The following is a 21,446-nucleotide window of genomic DNA, read 5'->3' on the forward strand; positions in this document are numbered from 1 at the left end:
CACGGTCACCGGTTGAGGAAATTACCCAGCGTAGCTCTGGCTCCTCTTCCTCTTCCGGTGTTTCTTAGTCTGGGCAGGTTTAGAGGGGGGAGTTTGGGGGCGTAGGGTTTGGTTGATAACAGAAGTCCTTTCCACTCCCCAGCGACATCATCTGCAATTAACCGACAGCGATCCTGCCTGGGGCATCATTACAGGCAATGTGCACTTTCTACATGCAAGACTGTTTGTTTAGCATGGGAGAACACACACTGCACACACGCCTACACGTACACACACTTATTATCATCATTATCAAGTTCACAGGCAATTGATTGGATGATTTTTACTTGTCAATCAAATACTAATAATTTTCTCCCAGATCTTTCTGTTTTTTTATTTTGACGTCTGCTTGTGTTGAGGTTAGGTTCCGAAATGAGGCTTGTTGTTTGTCAATGATAACCGGGTCAAATGACACCATTAGGATGAGTATGGTTGTATCTCTAATGTCTGTTGAAATGGCCTTTTCCCCCAAATAAGACACACACTGTTAAAGCAGCTGTTGTTAAAGCTGCCCTCTTGCGTTTATCGCCAACAGACAGCTACATGCAAATGAGCCAACGTCCTTTTCACAGCACGCCGTCTGATACCACCTGGGGGGTGGGGGGAGTGTGTGTGTGTGTGTGTGTGTGGGGGGGGGGGGGTTAGGGTTGTGAGCATCCAACGCCGTGCCCGTGGTCGCTGCCGCTTGTCAAAACACAGCATCTGTCCACCGATTGCGCGCCGTCCAAAATTGAGTCGGCGTTCACCTGCGGGTTTTAGAGACCCCCCCCCCCAACCCCGACAGACTCCTGGCTAATGATGTAGGGGGGGAGTGGGGGGGGCGGGTGACGGTGGTGACGGGGGGGGGGGGCTGAGTCTGGTCGTTAATCAGGCGCGGGGAGCGGGTGTGAGGCGTGGCAGACGGGCGGTTCGTGTCCCCGGCACACAGGGGTGCCAGCAACAGCTGGAGCGGCGCAGGAAGTGGGGAAGGGCGCCGCCAAAGCCCGCCAGGACTTAGTTAGGTGTGTGTGTACGTGTGGTGGTGATTTTGTGTGGGATCGAGCAGTTATATAAATATAAGTCACAGAACTCTCCACATCCACAGGTACCAAGCATGCTAGGTGGTCACATTCTTGTGTCCCCCTAGTGCCATCTATAGGCTGCTCTGTGTCATAGCAGGCTCAGGATGGCGGCTGTTTCAGTGCACTGCCCCGATGGCTGAGGCCTGAGAAGCTCTCGGCATGTTTGTGTGCTTGTGACTTCATATGAATGTGTGTATCTAGTGGAGGGATTCACCAGTAACAACAACAGATTGAGAGAGAGAGAGAGAGAGAGAGAGAGAGAGAGACAGAAAGAGAGATAGACAGAGAGAGAGAGACAGAGAGAGAGAGAGAGAGAGAGAGATAGACAGAAAGAGAGAGATAGACAGAGAGAGAGAGACAGAGAGAGAGACAGAGAGAGAGAGAGAGGGAGAGAGAGAGGGAGAGAGAGAGAGAGAGAGAGAGAGAGAGAGAGAGAGAGAGAGAGAGAGAGAGAGAGAGAGAGAGAGAGAGAGAGAGAGAGAGAGAGAAGATCAAAGGCTTTCTCTCACAGCCATGCAGGCTTTTGTAAGATCCTGACAAGTTCTGACTATTCAGGTTTAGGTTGAAGACTGGAGGGCTGAAGTCAAGGGTGTACTTAAGAATAAATTTGAGCCCCTGTTGTGCAGCCTCGACTGGTCTGAACTCTTGCCGCTATGAAAGACGAGTTTAGTTTGTTCTCTTTGTGTGGACCTCGACATGCTAGCCTGTGGTTCAGCACTGGGCTAACGGATGCTGTTTGCTTCGTGATTGGCTCTTATATGTGACTGGCTGACTGTTTCGGAAGCTTTCTACAATGGGCACCTGCTCAGGACTGTGAGTCAGCGAAAATGTCAGTTCAACTCTCTCTCTATCTCTCTTTGTCTCTCAGCTGCTCTGCAGGTGTCCATCTCTCTGAACAAAGTGGAGCTGAGCGTTGGAGAGTCAAAGTTCTTCACTTGTACAGGTAAGTGTGGGGTGTGTGTACATACAAATGTGTGTGTGTGTGTGTTTGAGAGAGAGTGTGTTGGCGTGTGTATGCGCGTCTTCAACCACGCGTCCGGACAGGCAGCTCGGGGACAGTTCACGCTGCATCGCTTCCTTCCCACCCACGTCCTCGTCGCCCGCCTTCATCCCCACCACCAGTGGAGCCTTTACCTCCTCCACCCCTGGCCGGGGCTCCGTGTGCCAGGGACACAGCTGCCCTCCCCAAAGCCCAGAGCCTGGGCCTCTGCAGGGGGAGAGCAGCTGTGGGCTCGCAGCCCCCTCCACCTCCTCCGGGCCCCTCTTTTCTCCTGCCAGCCCGGCCCAGCGGGGGGTGAGCGCCTGAAGTGTTGGCCAGGCGGGGGGCACGCGGAGGAGGAGGATGGGGGGGGAGGCAGCAGAGGCAGGGGTGTGAGGTGGAGGTGGGATTCGGCTTATGTCATTTACATTTACATTTAGTCATTTAGCAGACGCTCTTATCCAGAGCGACTTATAGTAAGTACAGGGACATTCTCCCCGAGGCAAGTAGGGTGAAGTGCCTTGCCCAAGGACACAACAACATTTGTCTCAGCCAGGAATCGAACCGCCAACCTTCTGATTATTAGCCCGATTCCCTAACCGGGAAGAAGAATGTTTTGCCACCGAGCAGATGTGGGACCCGTGGGTCAGCCTCACGCGCACACATGGTCACGCACGCACGCATATCCTCGGACCGCAAACGCACACTGTGCCCACGTGCACACACCGCATCCGCGCAAACCACATGCGTGCGCACCCGCCCTCTGACCACGCACGCGACAACCAAAGGCACGTGTCCAAAGGCGCCCTCCCACCGCCACCAACCACTGCCCCGCTCACACATCTAACCACAAGGTAAGGTGTGAGCTTCAGGCATCAGACGAGCATCACACCAAGAGTGGAACGTGCCACTGCCAATAACACGACTCGGCTCACCTCCGCACCACACAAAGAGACCACGACGGCTGCTGACACGCCAGCCTCTAACACGTGTTGTCGTGACGGACGAACCTCCCAGGCAGGGGCCCTTCAGGAGCAGCAGACACAAACAAGGCGTGTTTGGATCAGAGCTCCAGCCTCTGAAAATCCCCCCCCCCCCCCCCTGCACAGCCGGAGAGGGGGGCGGAGGAGCTCGCTCCCGGACCTCGATAACACGGCAGAGGAGGCCTCCGTCTGCTGCGGGGGATTCACCGGGATCACACCTGCACACACGGAGGGAGGGGGGAGGGAGAGAGAGAGAGATAAAGAGATAGAGAGAGAGAGAGAGAAGGAAGGACGGACGGACGGAGAATGAACAAGATGGAGACAAGGAGAAGGTGAGGGAGAGAAAACCAAAGCAGAGACAGAAAGGTCATGAGTCACCTTCACAGAACCTCACACAAGCCTGCATGCTCGCACACAAGCAAACTAATACACAGCGCTATACTGTGTGAAGCAGGGTCAACATCATGCATGGATATAACTCTCTATGATACTATACACACACACACACACAAGCGCAAACAACACAGGTTCGACATTGATTGACAGTGCAATAGAGAAAGATACTGCACTGTCACTGTGACAGGAAATGAATTTCCCTGTTCACACGAGTAGTCCTCCTCCTAAATGTGTTCATTACAGTCACTCCCTCTGGGCCGCATCGCTCCCTGTCACACACACACCACACACACAGACACATCCCACACACTCACACACATAAACCCACCCCCCCCTTTCTTTCACAACCCCCCCTCCACACGCACCTCACACACTCTCAACACAGACACTCGCACACACACAGAAATACAGTGAACGCGAGGCCTCCCTGCCGTCCAGGCCTTGTTTCTGCACGCCAGACGTCTCCCCACGGACCAGAATCAATTACTGGCAGGCTGGAGCCCTGGCGGCGTGGACGGCACCTTGGGGACGGACCCCGAGTGCTTCTGGACGAGGAGGTGGACTAATTTTAGCTTGAAAGCGCCATGGGCCGTGTTCACACAATAACACGCGTCTCGGAGGAGCGCGGGAACGCTTCAATATTTCATCCGTGTGATATTGCTCCCCGTGCCCCTGCATGGAGGGGTGGCATCGGCAAGCGTTGGCTGGCTGGCTGGTTCTAATGCTGGGTGTTCCACGTGTTTGTTTTGGCCTGTTTTGACGGCCTGTCCTTAATACAGTACATTGTGTATTCATAGTGCGGCGTTGCATGAGATAATGCTTGGATTGTATCCAGTTATGGATGTCTGCTCTGGGCCCACTTGAACAGCTGAATCCATAGCCCAGAGGTGCCTTGATAATGCTACGTTAATGCCGAATATTCTAGTTTGCTCATTGATAGTTCTGTCGATAGGAATACCATACATAGTTTGAGATCGATATCCCACGAGCTGACCAATGGCGACGCGGCGAGCTGGTTCTGCTGGCCAGCGGGCGGCCTTGAGGGACAAGCAGCCATCAGGAAGATTGATGAGCCGCGACACAACACGAAGGAGCAAGAGAACAATCTCATCACATCTGAGCCAGCAACTCAAGGGTTACCTCCCTGTCATCGAACCCCCCGAGCAGGGCACCGACTCCACTCTGCAGATACCCTCACCTGCTCTGACCTCTTGGTTATGGCCCAGTGATTTCAGACATGCACATCCCTCCTCGCAGACACACCTGCCTCTGACCTCCTCTCCCCCCCAGCTTGCCACCCCATCCCTGGGGGAATGATCCCTCTCAGGCCCAGGCTGGGGGTGATTGATGGGCCGGGAGAGGTCCTCCTGGCTCCCTCCTTCATGCCCCAGGATTTACGGGCGGGGCCACCTGGAGGAGACAGCTGGTACTCTCCTGCTCTGCTGCTGCTGGGGATCGGCCACGTTTCATAGAAAAGCAATAAGAGACTGGAATACGATTATGTGTGTGTGCATGCGTATGAGTGTTGTGTGTGTGTGTGTATGTTTGTTAATGTGTGTGTGCGTGCGTCCCAGGGTGGGTTTTTAGGGTTTGGTGCGTCTGATTTGGGAAGTGTATTGCCTGCATATGTCTCTCTCGGTTTACAGACTTATTAAGTGTGTAAATCCAGGATTATGACACCGTTATATAACCTCAGGCCGTCTGCTCTGCTGACAGTTCACAGCTCCTCTGCTTGAGGACTCTCAGCTGCTCTCTGTCTTAAACCCAGAGCTCGAGCACTGCTGGGAACACATTACTATCTTACACAACTACCGCCCTTGACAATGCTACAGCTTCAAACACATCTCCCTAATATCATCACGATGACTGTTAGCCCAGGTCCATTGGGTGGATTTAGCATGGACTGTAGCATAGTATAAATGGGAAGAATCATTAACTCGATTGGCGGTATGCCCTGTTTTGTTTTTCACAAGAAGATATATTCCTCTGCACTTGCATGACTTCCTGTGTTGGGTGTGACGGGGTTTCTGTCAATGTTGTTTGTGTGTTCTCAGCGATTGGGGAGCCGGTGAGGCTGGAGTGGTTCAACCCCCAGGGAGAACGCATCACTTCCTCTCCGAGGGTGGCCCTGCACACGGAGGGGGTCCGCTCCAGGCTCACCGTCTACAACGCCATCGTAGAGGATGCCGGCATCTACCGCTGCCAAGCCACCGACGCCAGGGGCCAAACCCAGGAGGCCACCGTGGTTCTGGAGATATACCGTGAGATTGACACACACACATGCACACAATCACACGCACACACGTCAGGAAATTACCCCGACACAACCTCAGCCCATGCGCATGCACCTACACACACACACACACACACATGAGGAGATCACTCCGAATACAGCCTAAGCCCCTGTGCCTTTACCTGCGCACACCACACACACACACACACACACTAACACACACACACTAACACACACATCGTCTCTGAATTCCCGGGCTCATTGAAATGGGCGCCGCGTCCGTCTCTCATGAGCAACTTTCGACGTTACGAGACACGAGGGGAATGCATCACCGTCGTATCCGTTTGATCATAAAGCTAGTGTATTAACAGTCAGCGCTCGCCGCCGCGCCTAGCCGACCACGGCTAGCCAACCGTGGCCGGGCTACAGGGGGGAGCCGGCGTGCGTGATGTACAGTGCTGCAGGCGACGGTGACAGCGCCTAATGACATGGGAGGGGGTGCTCTCCTGGGCGCGTGTTAACGAGATGTGACACGTGGATGAGATGGAGGGATGGAGGGATGGAGAGATGGAGGAGGCATATAACCTCAGCGTTTATGTGTTTTTTTGCGTGCTTCCTCGCCCCCCTCCCCCCTTCACACACACACACACACACACACACAAGCGGTATGTGCCTTTCTCAAACTCCCTCAGCGCGCCGGCGCTCTGATCAGGACGGCGACGTCCACCCTTGCACCCGCCGGTCTCCTCTCCTCTCCCCAACTCCTTCTCCATAGCAACAGGCTGCCAGTAGTCAAGCAGCGGCGAACTTGTTAGCGAGATGCGGATGGGATGAACAGCACCCTCCTCACAGTGACACGATCAAGGACTCACCACCAGACCGTTAGCACACACAAGCTCTGTTGAAAAATATTCAAGGCGCCTTCTGGAGCTAACCCCCAATTTACATGAGTATTCCTGTTAGACGACTCATACTATTTTATCGGCGAGAGGTGTGGGACTGATTTGTGCCGTTGGCGTGTCACTAAATTGTCCACTCGTTTTCCATCAACAGCATTTGGCACAGGTTTACGTTATGGGACTGACTTAATCACCTGTACCGTCAGTGCCTTGACAAAGACACACCGGTGCTCCCAAGCGCGGGGGCAAGGAACAAAGCAAATAGGGACAGAAGAGTCCATGTATCACCTCAGGGGTCTCCAGAAAAAATTGTCTTGTCACCCCTCTTGACAGTTGTCCTTGCAGCCATGTCGGCAGAATATCTACTTTGTCGGCGGAATAGACTCTGTTCGACAGAGTCAAGTGTGCAATAGATTGCAAAGCTGTAAAACAGTGTTCCACCTCACTCATTTCCTTGTTGAGTAACAACAAAAGAGACAGGATATGAAAACAAGCACCGGGAACAAGCGACACCAAAGAGATGAATATTAGTCGTGTTGGAGTGAGGGGGAGGGTGAGGGGGAGATGAGAAAAGGAGGGAGAGCGAGAAAGAGGGGAGACGAGAGTCAGAGAAAGCGGGGGAAAGAGACGGAGAGAGGCGGGAGCAGGGGAGAGAGAGAAGGAAAGCACGGGTGAGAGAGAGAGAGAGAGAGAGAGCTCCTTAAAACCACGCACAGCAAAAGCATGTCTCTGCAGCGGCGAGGCAGAGGAGTCCAGGTTAGCGGCGTACAGAGACACAGAGAGCGTGGGAGGAGGAAGGAGGGAGGCGGTGGGCGAGGGAGGTGGGGCATGTGGGAACTCATCTTGGAGAACTGCGCACGGCAAATGCTAATACGAGAGCGGGGGGGGCGGGGGTTCAGGGGCCGGGGTGGCGGGAGAAACAAACCGCGACGTTGTTGATTTATTCGCAGCTTCATTAAGGCCACACAGATAGTGTAGTGTTGCACACCCGATGCTGTGTGTCGTGCCATTTATAACCCCCACACAGGGTCAGGGCTCGGGGACTTGAACAGAAGTCGGACGTTTTCCGGTGCTTTCCATCAGAGAGGGTCTGGACCTTCCAGCCACCACACATTCACCATCCCCACTCAATCATCTGATTAAAATAGAGCTGAATGAATTAGCCTGTCATAAATCTGCATGTTCTGTCCTGACCACAGGAGGTCTGGGCAAGCAAAACAATGACGGATTGATGTGATCGGAGACCAGGGTCGGGACTGATAACAAATAAAAAGGGATTTGTATCGTGCTGTCTGTGGTGTTTCTGGGCCCATCGGTCAATCATCAGATCGATACAACGTAATTGTAAATCAACTTGCCGCGTACGGCTGATTAGTTCCAATCCGGCATGCGCCTGACGCAACCTCACATCCCGTTTGTCACAGAGAAGCTGACGTTCCGCGAGGTGCAGTCCCCGCAGGAGTTCCGCCACGGAGAGGTGGCCGAGGTCATCTGTGACGTCATCAGCTCGCCAGTGCCCGTGGTGGCGTGGTACTACCAGAACATGGAAATCACAGAGGAGCACTACAGTAAGTGGACCACGGTAGAACCCATGATCCTTTGTGTGTGAGCCCGGTTTAGATACGACAGCCGCAACCAGACCATAGCTTTCGAGGAACCCTCGAATAACGTTGAACATTTGTCTTGGAAAAACTCTGGTCGGATCAAATCGGAACAGGTAGTTTCACAGCTATGTCTGCTGTGTCTGTATTTGGCTTCAGAGGGCAATTACTGTTATAACAACAGTGTGTTCATTGATGCACGGTGGCATAGTGCTCCATCAACTGCCTTCTAATTACACTCTAATGAAGCCGGGCTTTCTAATGCAGTTGAGTCAGTAGAGGTCTGTGGTACAGCAGCACGTCAGTACACCACGTCCACATTAGGGTGTCATCCTGTTTTGTCCAACCCTAGCCGGATGTGCGTGTAGCCTGAGAGCCACACCCATCTGCCAGATCGTGGTTTATTTGCTCTGGCTGATGGGTTTGGCCACCTTTGCAACTCAAACAGATTTCCCTCTGCTGGGCCAATCACAATCATTTATCTTATGTGGGGTGGGTTTAATACAAGGGCTGCATAGAGGAACGGCGTCAAGGCATTTTGGTACACAACCAAAATGACGTTTCATAGCTCTACCCAATTCTATACAACAAGGACTAGCATTCGTATGCTAACTTAACTTTATTTTGTTTTATATTATATTGTATAGCTACATTGTATCTTGTTTATTATGTTTACTATATGCACCTGCCCACCAAAGTAAATTCCATGTTTGTGACCACTTACCTGGCGATTAAACACTATTCTGATTCAGATTCTACACCCACGGTGTAATTAGATGCTTTAGCTAAAAAGACAAATTAAAGGTGTTACTTTCATGCCAGATTCTCTCACACAACCTGATCTAATAAACTCCTTTAATGAGCACATTGTAAAACAGCACACATTAGCAAAATCTATTCATAGGTTTTTATATTCATGCCAGCAGAGAGAAAAGGGGGCATACAAGGGCAGGGTTGGAGGTGTGACATGGCTCATATGAAGGCGTGACCAGAGGATGGCCGAACTGCCACTCACTCTGCTTGTTCAGATGTAGTCAACATCTCATATTCAGCATTTCTTTTCTTTTTTAAGTGACCAAATATGTGAAGAAAACATTGCGTCGCCCAGTCGATGTCCTTTTGACCAGTTTCCGAGAAATGTGTGACAGGTGAAAGCAGGACGTTGGAGGAGACAGTATTAGACTACTGACTGTACAATGATAGATGACTGACTACAGAGGAATGCAACTGGGACAGTTGCAGAAGTTTAGCAAAAAGCTCTTTGACAGACATATTTCCATAGAGGTAGGCTATGCAGGTTCATTCATGATAACCTACAATGCCAATCATCTGTTCTTTTAATAATTAATATTTCCTCTTTAGCGACCCAAACAAACCCTCATCTAACAGTTGTGCAGACTGTCTGGGCTGATTAGCAAAACAGAGTCATTTGCGCACTCTGAACGTGTCATCTTTTTAAATTGAAATTCTAGACAATCTTTAATCCAGCTGTAGGAATGATTAAAGATGCAGATACCAGTGTCCTTTTTTCCATTATTTTAATCTAATTATGGGACCGGGTTATACATATCTTTGCTTGAAAGAGGGAGAGATAGGGTCCATAGCAAACTGTCTGGGGACACTGTGAAGGGTGGGAGTTGAAGTCTAATTGCTGGAACGTTTATCAGTGGAAACCCCATGTTATCAGGTGGTGTGCTTCAGTGAAGATTGACAGTAGCACAAGGCTGACTTCATCACTGGGGGGGGGGGGTTGTTTCTCTCTCTCTTTCTCTCGGTCTCTCTCTTTGTCATTCTATGTCTCTCTTTCTCTCGCTCTTTCCATAACTCTTTTTTCCTTTCATTCTTTCATTATACCTATATTTCTTTTCTCCCTCTTCCTCTCTTGAAGGCAGGTTCCAGGTTCTTCCCAACAACAATCTCCAGATCCACAAGGTGACCAAGGCTGACGAGGGGGTGTACCGCTGTGAGGCGAGAGTGGAGGCCCGTGGCGAGATCGACTTTGTGGATATTGCCGTGGTGGTGAACGGTCAGTATGCAGCTAGCCACGACCAAGCAAAGCTAAACAACTCTTGTTCTGTCTACCTACGACAATAAACCTAGCTACTCTCAGCCACTGGTAACTCCATTGTCCAACAATGTACTGTGCTGTCCCTCAGCACGTACTCTATTTATTCCTCCTGATATTCAAGTCAGACATAATCAACCACAGCACTGCCTGAGAGTCGTCGAATCATTCATTGAATCAAATATTCCACTCAGTGGCCTGTCCCAAGAGTGAAAAAATAAAAATAATAAACTGTCTCAGAGTGATTCAAAGAGGCCCTCCCCGCTTCCTGAATTGTAACGAGCTGGTTGGTTGGGATAGTCCTCAGTGTCTGAGGAAGCGTCCTCTCATCAGGACAGACTCATTATCGGGATACTTAGCTCTGGACGCTTCTATCCTCCGTCTTTTTAGTATTATTTCTTTGGTGATGGAATATTTCAATTAAGGCCGGCTCTCGTCTCTGCCGCCCCCCAAAAATCGAAGAGTGTCATTTTAATTTGCTCATTTGTCCTCATTTACTGCAGAAGGTGAGTCACATGAGACTGCAAGAGTGATTGAAATGTGATCTCTCAAAGGCCATAAGCACCTGTTTCGCATGACTGGAGACAATATTGTCCCAGCTATCTACTTCTTCCCACCTAATGCAATAACGTGGCCGGTGGAAAAAAACATGGATCGCATTCAATTTAGAGCACCACTTATAGTTCTGAGGAAGATCCAATAAGCTTGTTCAATGAGGTGAGACCTATTATCTTGGCAACATGACACTCGCCATGAGCTACAGAGGCGCGCCAGTCTGTAGTCTTTCCCTCTGAATGTGTGTGTGTGTGGTGCGTGTGTATACGTGCGTGTGTGCATGCTGGTATATGGTTGGGGCGGGGCATTGTGGTACTCACCTGGAAGTATATATCCTTAGGGCACACACGCGTCTGTGTGTGTGTGTGTGCCCTAAGGATATGCACTTTCAGTTCCACCACTCCCCTCCCCAGCCATAAGTCCCTAATGAGAAGAGCATTCTCTAGACTAGACTAGACACCCTCCTGAAAGGTTTTCCAAGGGTGTGAAGTAGAACACCATGGAGATGCACCCTCAGTGAATGTTACACAAGTATCTGTAATGGCTAGGTCGAGGTGGGGGTCGAACACCTGCAGCCAAGACAGGGCTACTCACCGCCTGACCTTTGCACCAAACTCTACCTACTGCATGTTTAATGAAGAACTCGTACATTAGCTGCTGGTTAGTTGTGCTTACTGCTAGCTTGTTGGCACACAGAATGTATTTGTGCTTCTCTAAGCATGGACGGTTAGTCATCTCTCCTAAATAATAGAGTAAAAAAACACCTGCACCTTTCCAATCCACATTTAAGGCATCGATTAAACATAACTACCCAAGACTGCTGTGTGTGAGAAAACCACAGGACTAAAAAAGGACACATATCATTAAGCCTCTGCATGAGTGCGGTGTTACTGTATAATTGAGTTGGGCTCGGGCTGCCTGTATTGAATTAGCATGCAGCCTACCATCAGGTCTGGCTTGCCCTTCCCAGAGACCCAGACTGTTGTTATCATCATCAAAGCAGGCGCGCAATGATGATGCGTTAAAGAGTTTGGCAGCCGCTGATTGGCCTGCTGGACCTGGAGGGGTTCAGCTCCACAGGGGGTCCTTACTTTGTGCAGAATTGTCGGCTGGAGAGAGGGAAAGATTGCAGAGGAGCTGAGATCGACTCATCTGTGATTATGGCCGTCTGCTACGTTCTCCTCGCTTTCTTTTAACGTGAGCGACCTCTCGTCTTCTTGCTAATTGGGGTGGAACGGAAGCCTCTGGGGTCCCAAACCCCCCCCCCCTTCCCCCCTCCCCCACTCCCCCCTATCGTCAGATGACCTTGAGGCAGTTAAATTAACGGCAATTAACACATGAATACTGACGCTCATTTACTGGAGCAGGATGTGAGTTGGTGCGTGGTTCTGCGTGACACCCGTGCGCTTTCGAGCCTCCGCGGCCTTTCTCGTGTGTGCTGTCTTCGCCCCCTCGTTGACGTAATTAAAACCCTCCTCATCCTCCCCGCTCTTTCAAATTCTCCCAAACTGAGAGGGTGTGGGAATGCATGCAGCATCATTTTGGTCTCAATGGTTCCCTTGCTACTTAGCGTGTTGCTGATGTCTTCGTTTGAAGTCAAGGCGCCTGGCACAGTCTCCCATTAGCACCGATGTTTCAATGAGCCTCATTGATGTGGGATTCAACTGCACTGGAGTGGACTGGAATAAATATCAGCTTGCAGTGAAACTCAATTATGATCATGTTAAGAGAGCCCCGGGTTTCTCCTTCTGATCTGTCGCCGCCGAATGGGGTTCCCGCTTTCGCGTCGTCAACTGTAACAGCGTCGCCGTTCCTGTCCCCGGGAAGCACGGACGCGTCGAGGGGGGATGGTGACGCATCCACATGACTTGCGTCGTCTTTTTAGATACGCGTTTACCGTCTGCGCGACGGCTGCATGATTGACGGAACCAGAGCAAGGGAGAGGGAGAAAGGGGTTGAGCGGAGAGGGATGGAGGTGGAGGAGGGAGGGGGGTAGATAAGTGAAGGATGGGGGTGGAGGGTGGGGGGCTACAACTGAGAAATGCCGGGAGAGGTTGGAGCCGAGGGCCGATAAACATGTTTATGTTATGGGGCTGTCACCTCCTCGTCAGTGTCCGGGCCATCACCCCCCCGCCGGGGCGGCTCTGCCCGGGGAGGGGGGAGAGTCTGACAGCTCGGGGTGATTGGCTGGCAGTGACACAGGGCTGACTGGGCTCTTCTGACGTCCGTGGAACAGTTTGGGGGTGTTTTGCAGCGGCGTTTGATGTGGCCATATTGTTTGGCTTTGTGGTGTGGTGGTTCGTGGAGAGGGTGGAGGCCGAGGTGCCTTGGACACCTCATGAAAGGGTCCTACTCTCGCCTCGGTCTCGTCAAACTCTTTGTGTGTGTTTTTCTCTCTTCTAGTATTTATCACAGTCCCTGTTGGTGTTCGTTTGACTGCAGGTGGATGGGAGACGTAATTTATTTGTTAGCAGAGCCACAAACACTCTTTTTTCCCCCTTCAAAACAGACCCACCGAATGGAGAACAATGGAGCTGAATTCCAAACGAACGGCGTGGCTTTTGTCTTGTGCTCCCCTGTTGTGCCTGGTTGGCAGGGGGGTTTGAGGAACCAGCCTATTGTTGTTTCATAACACAGTGTTGCTGCTACTCTGTGAAAAGAGTAAAAGATTGATTCTGGCTCTGTCCCGCCTCTGATTCTGAATCTAACATGGAATTGGACTCTTCTTATGACTTTAATGCGACTGTGACTGCGTCTGGCTTTAACTGTGACTGCCACTGCCTCTAATTGTTCCGATGACTTCAAATGTGACTCTGAATCTGACTGTTCTTAAGAAAGGGGGGTAGGTATAAGTCATTGGTAGACCCTATATACCACTTTGGATACATCACAGAAAAAGAAACCTTTGGAAGAGACATTCAGTGAGGGATTCCCTCATCTCTCTGTTTCCTGGTGACACAGAGAGATGCAGACCATAAGCTGAACAGTCATCTACACCTCTAACATGACCCAACCTCTGACTTTGCCTCTAACATGACCCAACCTCTGACTGTGCCTCTAACATGACCCAACCTCTGACTGTGCCTCTAACATGACCCAACCTCTGACTGTGCCTCTAACATGACCCAACCTCTGACTGTGCCTCTAACATGACCCAACCTCTGACCGTGCCTCTAACATGACCAACCTCTGACCGTGCCTCTAACATGACCCAACCTCTGACCGTGCCTCTAACATGACCCAACCTCTGACTGTGCCACCTGTGCTGTGTTCTCCTCGCAGTCCCGCCCGTGCTGTCGGTGACGCAGCTGTCCTTCAACGCCACGGCCGACTACCAAGAATCCGTGACCTTCACCTGCGATACCTCTGGTTCCCCTGACCCTGAAGTCACCTGGCACAGGTACGGTACAGCGTGTGTAACAGACGTGGTCTTGCAAGCTCCGTCAGAGGTATCGGGCAAATTATCCCGCACTGGGTTCGAACTTACCCCCTCTGGCTTCCCAAGCGCCACCACTACCAACTACGCCAACGAAAAGCTAGCTATTCGTTGATGCGGGTGGCCTGTTACATACCTGAGGAGTGAGTTTCACCGATACACATCGGCTACATTCACCCCTCAAACTCACTCTGGCCGGTTAGCTGATGCTAACCTAGCGATCCGGGTCACGGCACCAGTGTAACAGACGTGGTCTTGCAAGCTCCGTCAGAGATATCGGGCAAATCGTCCCGCACTGGGTTCGAACTTACCACCTCTGGCTTCCCAAGCGCCACCACTACCAACTACGCCAACGAAAAGCTAGCTATTCGTTGATGCGGGTGGCCTGTTACATACCTGAGGAGTGAGTTTCACCGATACACATCGGCTACACGTGCGATACTATGAGCCGTCTGTCTGTCGACGCGTGACAGGAGCGGGTGAAATGAGTCCGCACATCGGCAGTCTTCACATCGCGCCAGGACCCCAAAATGTTGTTTGAGTCTTTCGTTGCTTTCCTGTTTTTCATCGAATGAAAGTAAATGTGTTGAAGTCACTCCATATAATGAACAACATCTTTAGAAGCACTGAGTATTCCTAATCTGTCAGAGAAGCACACTTGTCGAAGCATGTCTAGTCTGAGCTTTTTTTTTCTCTGGATTTTACTCTGCCAGTTGATTCAACATTTAAAATCTGCATATCTTCTTCAACTATTCAGATTTCAATGTGCGACACATCGTTTACAAACTCACAATCTGCACTTTCATAGTCTCTAAAAACCGGAAATATAACCATGCACTACTTAAGGACCAAAATACCAGCTCCTTTCAAATCTCTCTGTGCTTCATTCATCTCTGCGCTCTGCATGCTGTCTTGTTCGAACGTCTCACCAAAAAATACTCAAAGGCAAAATTACTGTCAGTCAAAGTCTTGTGTTTATGTTTGTTGACTACTTATGTAATCTGTATTGGCATGCCTGTTACTGCATTTGTAATGAAATGTGTATATTATACATACAGTATGTGTGTAAGACAAACATCAAGGTGGCGTTCCAGCATGTTCTGCGGAGGGAGGTGGAAACATCTACCACATGTCTTGTTTCATGTCACAGCTGTTACATAGAACATCTGTTGTGGCACACTGTACAACATCTCCCGTAACAGCTTTCCGTTGGTTGTGTGTGAAAGATCAATGTTAACTAGAGAGGGTACAATTTCTGGGGAAATTGTAGGGTGTGCTTGCTTGCGTCGGTTGCACAGGGGTCCGGAGAGTCATCGGGCTAGCTCGATTATAAGAGAGAATAACAGAAATGTAGCTAGAATCCACACCTCAAACAAGTTGAACTAGACGCAAAACTATATGTCCAATCCAAAAAATAAGGATATTTTCCGAGACCCAAACTCTGCCGAAACCATAGATATCCTTTATATGACTGTGCGGTCAGAAATACAACTCTTGGCAGTTTCGAAAACGTGTACCCAATTCTGCTTTCATGGTGCGTGTCTGTTTGGTTGCCACGGTGATGGCGCAGCTGTGATAGCTAACGAGCTAGGCAGAGAGAAAAACGAACATTTACCTAGCATCCACACCTCAAACAAGTTGACCTAGACGCAAAACTACACGTCTAATCAATAAAATGAGGATATTTTCCGAGACCCAAGACTCTGCCGAAACTAGAGATGTCCTTTATATGTCTGTGCGGTCAGAAATATGTCTCTACCGGCAGTTTCGAAATCGTCTTCCTTCTTGCTTTCTCTGGCGGATTTTACCCACCTCTCCATTGAAGTTAGTGAGAGAATTTGAAAGGCTGCTCTCGCTTCAAGGCTCATAGCTGAAAATCTGTAAGTGTGAGCTCTTTAGTAGTTACATTGGCTGAAAGAGGACAAATTTTCCTACATTTTACGGTATAACTTGTTTCTGTAAGTTAAACTATATGAACGTTAGAGGAATTTGTTTGACAATTTAGTTGAATATCAGAAAAAGAACAGCCATTCATAAAAATCAAGAAGGAGCAAACATTTTAGTGTATTTCAAACTGTCATAATTCAAAATTGGCTGAATATTTGAAAAAGCTGAATCATTTGGGAATAGCTGAATGTCTTGTGAACATTTTAAAGGTTGAATGGTGTCTCTAGCTGAAAGTATGCTGAAGTAGTTACGTTTGAAGGAGAGGAAGCTTTTTAATGATTTGAAAGGATTTACCATTACTTTTAATGGGAGAATAATTTGCACAAAAACCTTAATGTCTTAAAAAGTATAAAAGTGAGAAATACCAAAAGTCATAGCCAACATCTCCCGAAGGAGCTGAACGTTTTGATACAACAATTGTAGGAATCGGTGAAAGTATGCAGGACTTGTTAAAGGCCAAAATAACAGCGGAAGAACTAAGAAGTTGAAAAACAATAGTGAGAATGCTGAACAGCATTCTCACAATAAATAATAAATATATATGTGAGAGAACAAAGGTTGTGCCCTTGCCGAAGGCAAAGCACACCCAATTAAATCATTAAATTATGTATTAAATGTACTATTAGCACCTGGCTCAAAGACTATCAACATCACAGAATGAAAACAAATATGTGGAACTTGCCTATAGAATGTTGTATATTCAAACTAATCTTTGCAACGTTGTGACAACCGTATCCCAAAATAAAAGTGCAATTACTTTCCCAACTGTATATTCTGCTTGCTCAAATGTAACTACTCCACAGTATATGGGAAATGTCACAAAGCTTATGTAAATAGCACACTGAGAGAGAAGCATAATGAACACCTAGGAGTTTGAAAGCTATTTCGATTTTTCTTGTTAGTACTATTGTTACTTTTGACAAATTGTAATAGGTTCTGTTGTGGATCATGAACCTAAACTATAATTACTATTGTAATTACAGGGAGAAATCTAGATGTAAAGTGCATGTTTATCAGCTGAATGTGGCATGTTTCTTTACCTCGCTTCTGATGGATTGACTGCCTTGCAAAATCGACTGCTGTGCAGTCAAACTCAATGAATTAATAACTAAAGCAAAAATGTATTTTTTATGTTTCATCTTTTACTCTGCCTTTGGTCACTGGAGCTATATTTCAATCATACGTGACAGATGCCACCATTTAGTCCCCCGATGACCCGTGTTTCACTGTTTTAGTTTGCTGGGTGTGATCGCTAGCAAGACGACCCAACTCTAATCATTGCCATTCACACGAGTTGGCTGTCATCTCCACTCCAGCATTAGGTTGTGACACCTTGGTTGAAAATAACTCTTAAACACCTGTATTTTCTCATTTCCTTCCCTTGTATTTACCAACACTCGCGTCCTCCCTCAGTCGCCCTCCTACATTTCATGTTGTGAGTCTTCCTGCCTGTGCGGCCCCCCGGCCCCTGGGTGGGTGAGGTAGGCAGAGTAATATCCTGTGCCTGCCTCTCCTGCTCCTCAGATGAGCTGCTCTTCATTTCCTCCTCTAACCCCACACTGTTATTACTGTGCTTTGTTGTTCCCATTGTAGACTTTCAATTATCCTCCCTATCACTTTCCCCTCAGAGACGGCCCCACAACCTCCACCGGGTTGCTTGTACACTGTGTTTGTGCGTGCGTGCGTGCGTGTGCGAGTGTCTGTGTCGATGAGAGTGTGCGAGTACGTGGGTGAAAGCGGGGGGGGGGGGGGGGGGAGGGCGCGTGCGTTCGCATGCCAGTGTGTTCTCGAACGGGGATATTTGTTGACACTCTCTCAACAGGTCTCCTCCCATGCGTTGTGGTATTGAAATGCATCCTCAATGAGGACTCTTTGTTTTGGTCACCGGTGTCACGTCTGCCTGTACTTCCTGTCTCCACAGGAAGGGGCTGCAGCTGGAGCCGTCGGAGCAGTACGTGTTCAACGTCCTGGACGGGGGCCGGAGCACTCTGACCATCCGCAACATCCGGCAGGCAGATGGAGGGGTCTACACCTGCAAGGCCAGCAACAAGGCTGGGGCCCAGGAGAAGGAGCTCTTCCTCAAGGTGTTTGGTAAGTTGCCCTGAGCTATTTCACCCCCTTTATCGCTCCTGTGGCAGAAAATGGCTGCCACAACTCCCAGTGTCGGGTCATCTGCGGGATGCTTGTTTCTGAAAATGACTCGAGTATTTTTTCCACCCATTAAGCGTGACTTTCAGTGCCTATTTGTTTTATATATATCGATATGTATCTTAAAAAGTGAAGCTGGTTTGTCAAGTTGTTGACACGGTTGTTGACTATGGACTAAATCTGTTTTGAGCAGTGGCCTGTCACGGAAGAGTATTCAGATGAACACTTAAAATATGTAACTCTGCATGAAGGCAGCCCTGAAATGACTTCTGGCTTCTGATGGTCTATTTATAAACATTGGAAAATAAGATTTATTTTCTAAAGGAAACACATCCGCAGGTATTCTAATCCAATAACGGAACACGACCAATCTGATATATTTCCAGCAATAAAAGAGATAGCTCATTTATTGTGCGATTCGTGATACACCGCTCATAAAGGTTTCCATTTATATTTTCATAAAGCTGTCTGCATATTTCATTCCTGATTATTGCAGCAGAGCTATTTCCTAAGTAGGGAAATGTATGGAGATTTATGCTCTAGTCATCAAGATATTTTCAAAGCATGCGGCGGCGCTTGTTTTTCAAAATGCACATTTAAATTAAGAAGTGAACGGAGGAGTTTTGTTTTGCAAAGCGCAGCCGGGGAAACAGTTGTACGTTAGTTTTATTAGCCTAGACAGCTGAGACACTGACACATGCAATAGGAAAGGGCCGGAAGAAGATGGGTGGGTTGATGTGTGTGTGTGTGTGTGTGCGGTCCTATTTTCTTTTCAGTGTACTAACGTACATGCCTGCGTGTGTGTGTGTTTACGTGTTTATGCATGTCCGTGTTTGTGTGCATGTATTTATTCATGTAAACATATTTTGATTTGCGTCGCGGTACCCCTGAGGTGTTTATGTGTGCTGTTTAGTTATGCAGATGGCGGTCTAGTAAACCTTGTGGTGTAATAAGTCCCTTGGGTATCCACATCGCAGCCTGAGATGGAAACGAATGTCAAGAATGTAAAGACACAATCCCTTATAAATGGTATGAAGTTGAATTCTGAACAGAAGCCTGGTATTGGTGCTTATCCACTGCCAAGCTAAAGCACTGTGATAAACATTTATGATAGGTTGGTCTAACAGTTACAGTTTCCACAAGCCTGAAATTGAGTTTTACTTGAAATACCTGGTTCAGTGATTACGTTTCTGCCTGAATCCAATAGTGTGTCCATAGCTATCATGAACCATAGTAATTGGAGAGGTAAGAGCAGGATGTGACTGTGCGGTGGGAAAATAGTTGACTCCATCAATCATCCGTGAATCAAAGTAACGGTTGGCTCCTTGATCGCTCTGCTAAACATCGGTTTTGACCGACAGGCCACTGGCGCAAATGATAACCCACGCAGCGAGAAACAGCGAAGGTCAAACAGAGCGTTGTGGCTCGGAGCGACGCATGCGGGAAGACGAATCACGACCTGTTGTTCGAGATCGGGAGTCAGGCGTTGATTATTTGAGGCCCGTTGCGTAACACCTGCTTTTATGGTCCGTCTAAGGCTCAACTCAAGCAGCAGAGGGGCTGTTAAGGCCTCCTCTGAGCATTCAGCTGCCTTTACGTGTCTTGGCTGAAACGCATTATGCCAACAAAGTTGTTATTCGGCTTGGAAAGCCGTTCGTGTTTTATTCGAGATGGGGATTCGGTTGTTTGTGCTACTGCTTCCTGTGTGGAGCAAGTGGAGGCTATCCCCAGCCGTGCTTCATCTCCGTGGACGATCCGTTTCCTATGTAGTAGATGGATGAGGATCCACCTTGCCCACTGCTCAGTGAACACCTGGTCTCTCAGGATGGGACCAGGTGCGGACATAGCTCAGGGTAGCGCTTTTAGACTGCGAATCAAGAGGTGGCAGATTCCGAAACCCCCTGGACAAAAGCATCTGCGAAAGAAATCCATTCGCAACGTCATGCATATAATATTTACAGTACCAGTCAAAAGTTTGGACCCGTGGGAAAATGGGTCCAAACTTTTGACTGGTACTGTACATCCAGCTCATGTACGTGTATGTATTTAATGTGTGCACATAACTATACACCCTATGTTTGTTAGGTCTGGTATACGACCACTACAGAGAGTGACACAGGCCCGGGAGTAGCCAGGCACTCGCTGTGTGTTCAGGGATCCAGTTTGATCCTTTGGTGACGTTGTCGGGGGGCCAATTTCAGGCAGGCCTGTCTCAGAGGGGCTTCTGTAGAAGAGCCCCTAACCCACCCCTACCTCTGGGCTCTGTCGGCCCACGGTGCCCGGCATGAGAGCAGGGGTGTGTTTGTTGTGTCAGCCCTCGTCCTGGATCTAAATCCAGCCCCTTTGCAGCCTGCTAGGAAGGCGAGGGATCAATGGAAAGGGAACACAATGTAGCTGAGGGAAGGTGGGACTAGAGGAAGGTTCTGGCTGAAGGTTTCTTCTCTCTCTCTCTCTCTCTCTCTCTCATCTCTCTCTCTCTCTCTCTCTCTCTCTCTCTCTCTCTCTCTCCAGTTCAGCCCCACATCACCCAGCTGAGGAACGTGACGGCCGTGGAGGCCAGCGCAGCCATGATTTCCTGCGTGGCCGAGGGCGAGCCCCTTCCGGAGATCTCGTGGAGGAGAGCCAGCGACGGCAAGACATTCTCTGATGGAGACAAGGTGCAACACAACTACCAATGAGTGGCATTTACAGAACACCGCGAGGACTGCGAACCTCTCCCCGTCCGCGAAGCGTCGGGTGTCGTGACAAATGACACAGAGCGCATTCCTGTTATTTGACGGGCGCAACCTGTAATATTTCACTCTCAGGTCACGTGCTGTATTATCTGTCCTTTTCGGAAAGACTGCCATGCAAATTAACAATAAATCGGCGCCAAAGGGACAATAGGAAGCAAGGATTCAATAAACACAAATGACCCGTGTGTCATATCCTCACGTTTTTCCATCATTGTCTCCTGAACACAAACCTAATGTTCACAGCGAGGCCACATTAACAAAGATTGCTGATGCTTCGCTTTCAAAAAGGTCATTGCAGAGATGAATGAATGTGTGCATTGACTACAGCCTCTTCAGGTTGATAAATCACTTTGATAAATCACTCCACGG

The 21,446-nt window shown here is 49.1% G+C and overlaps 1 protein-coding gene across 1 annotated transcript in view; it reads left to right on the plus strand.

The window, feature by feature from the left end:
• Positions 1–21,446, plus strand: part of zgc:152904 (uncharacterized protein LOC767777 homolog) — a 64,913-nt gene that overhangs the window by 17,201 nt on the left and 26,266 nt on the right. The window contains exons 3-9 of the mRNA XM_062447585.1: positions 1,859–2,043; positions 5,513–5,719; positions 8,015–8,158; positions 10,080–10,217; positions 14,094–14,211; positions 18,116–18,285; positions 20,854–20,999. Of these exons, the coding sequence (XP_062303569.1) occupies positions 1,859–2,043; positions 5,513–5,719; positions 8,015–8,158; positions 10,080–10,217; positions 14,094–14,211; positions 18,116–18,285; positions 20,854–20,999 (1,108 nt within the window). The remainder of the gene's footprint in view (positions 1–1,858; positions 2,044–5,512; positions 5,720–8,014; positions 8,159–10,079; positions 10,218–14,093; positions 14,212–18,115; positions 18,286–20,853; positions 21,000–21,446) is intronic.

The sequence above is a fragment of the Osmerus eperlanus genome, chromosome 21 (genome assembly GCF_963692335.1).
Source record: "Osmerus eperlanus chromosome 21, fOsmEpe2.1, whole genome shotgun sequence".
NCBI classification, from domain to species: domain Eukaryota; kingdom Metazoa; phylum Chordata; class Actinopteri; order Osmeriformes; family Osmeridae; genus Osmerus; species Osmerus eperlanus.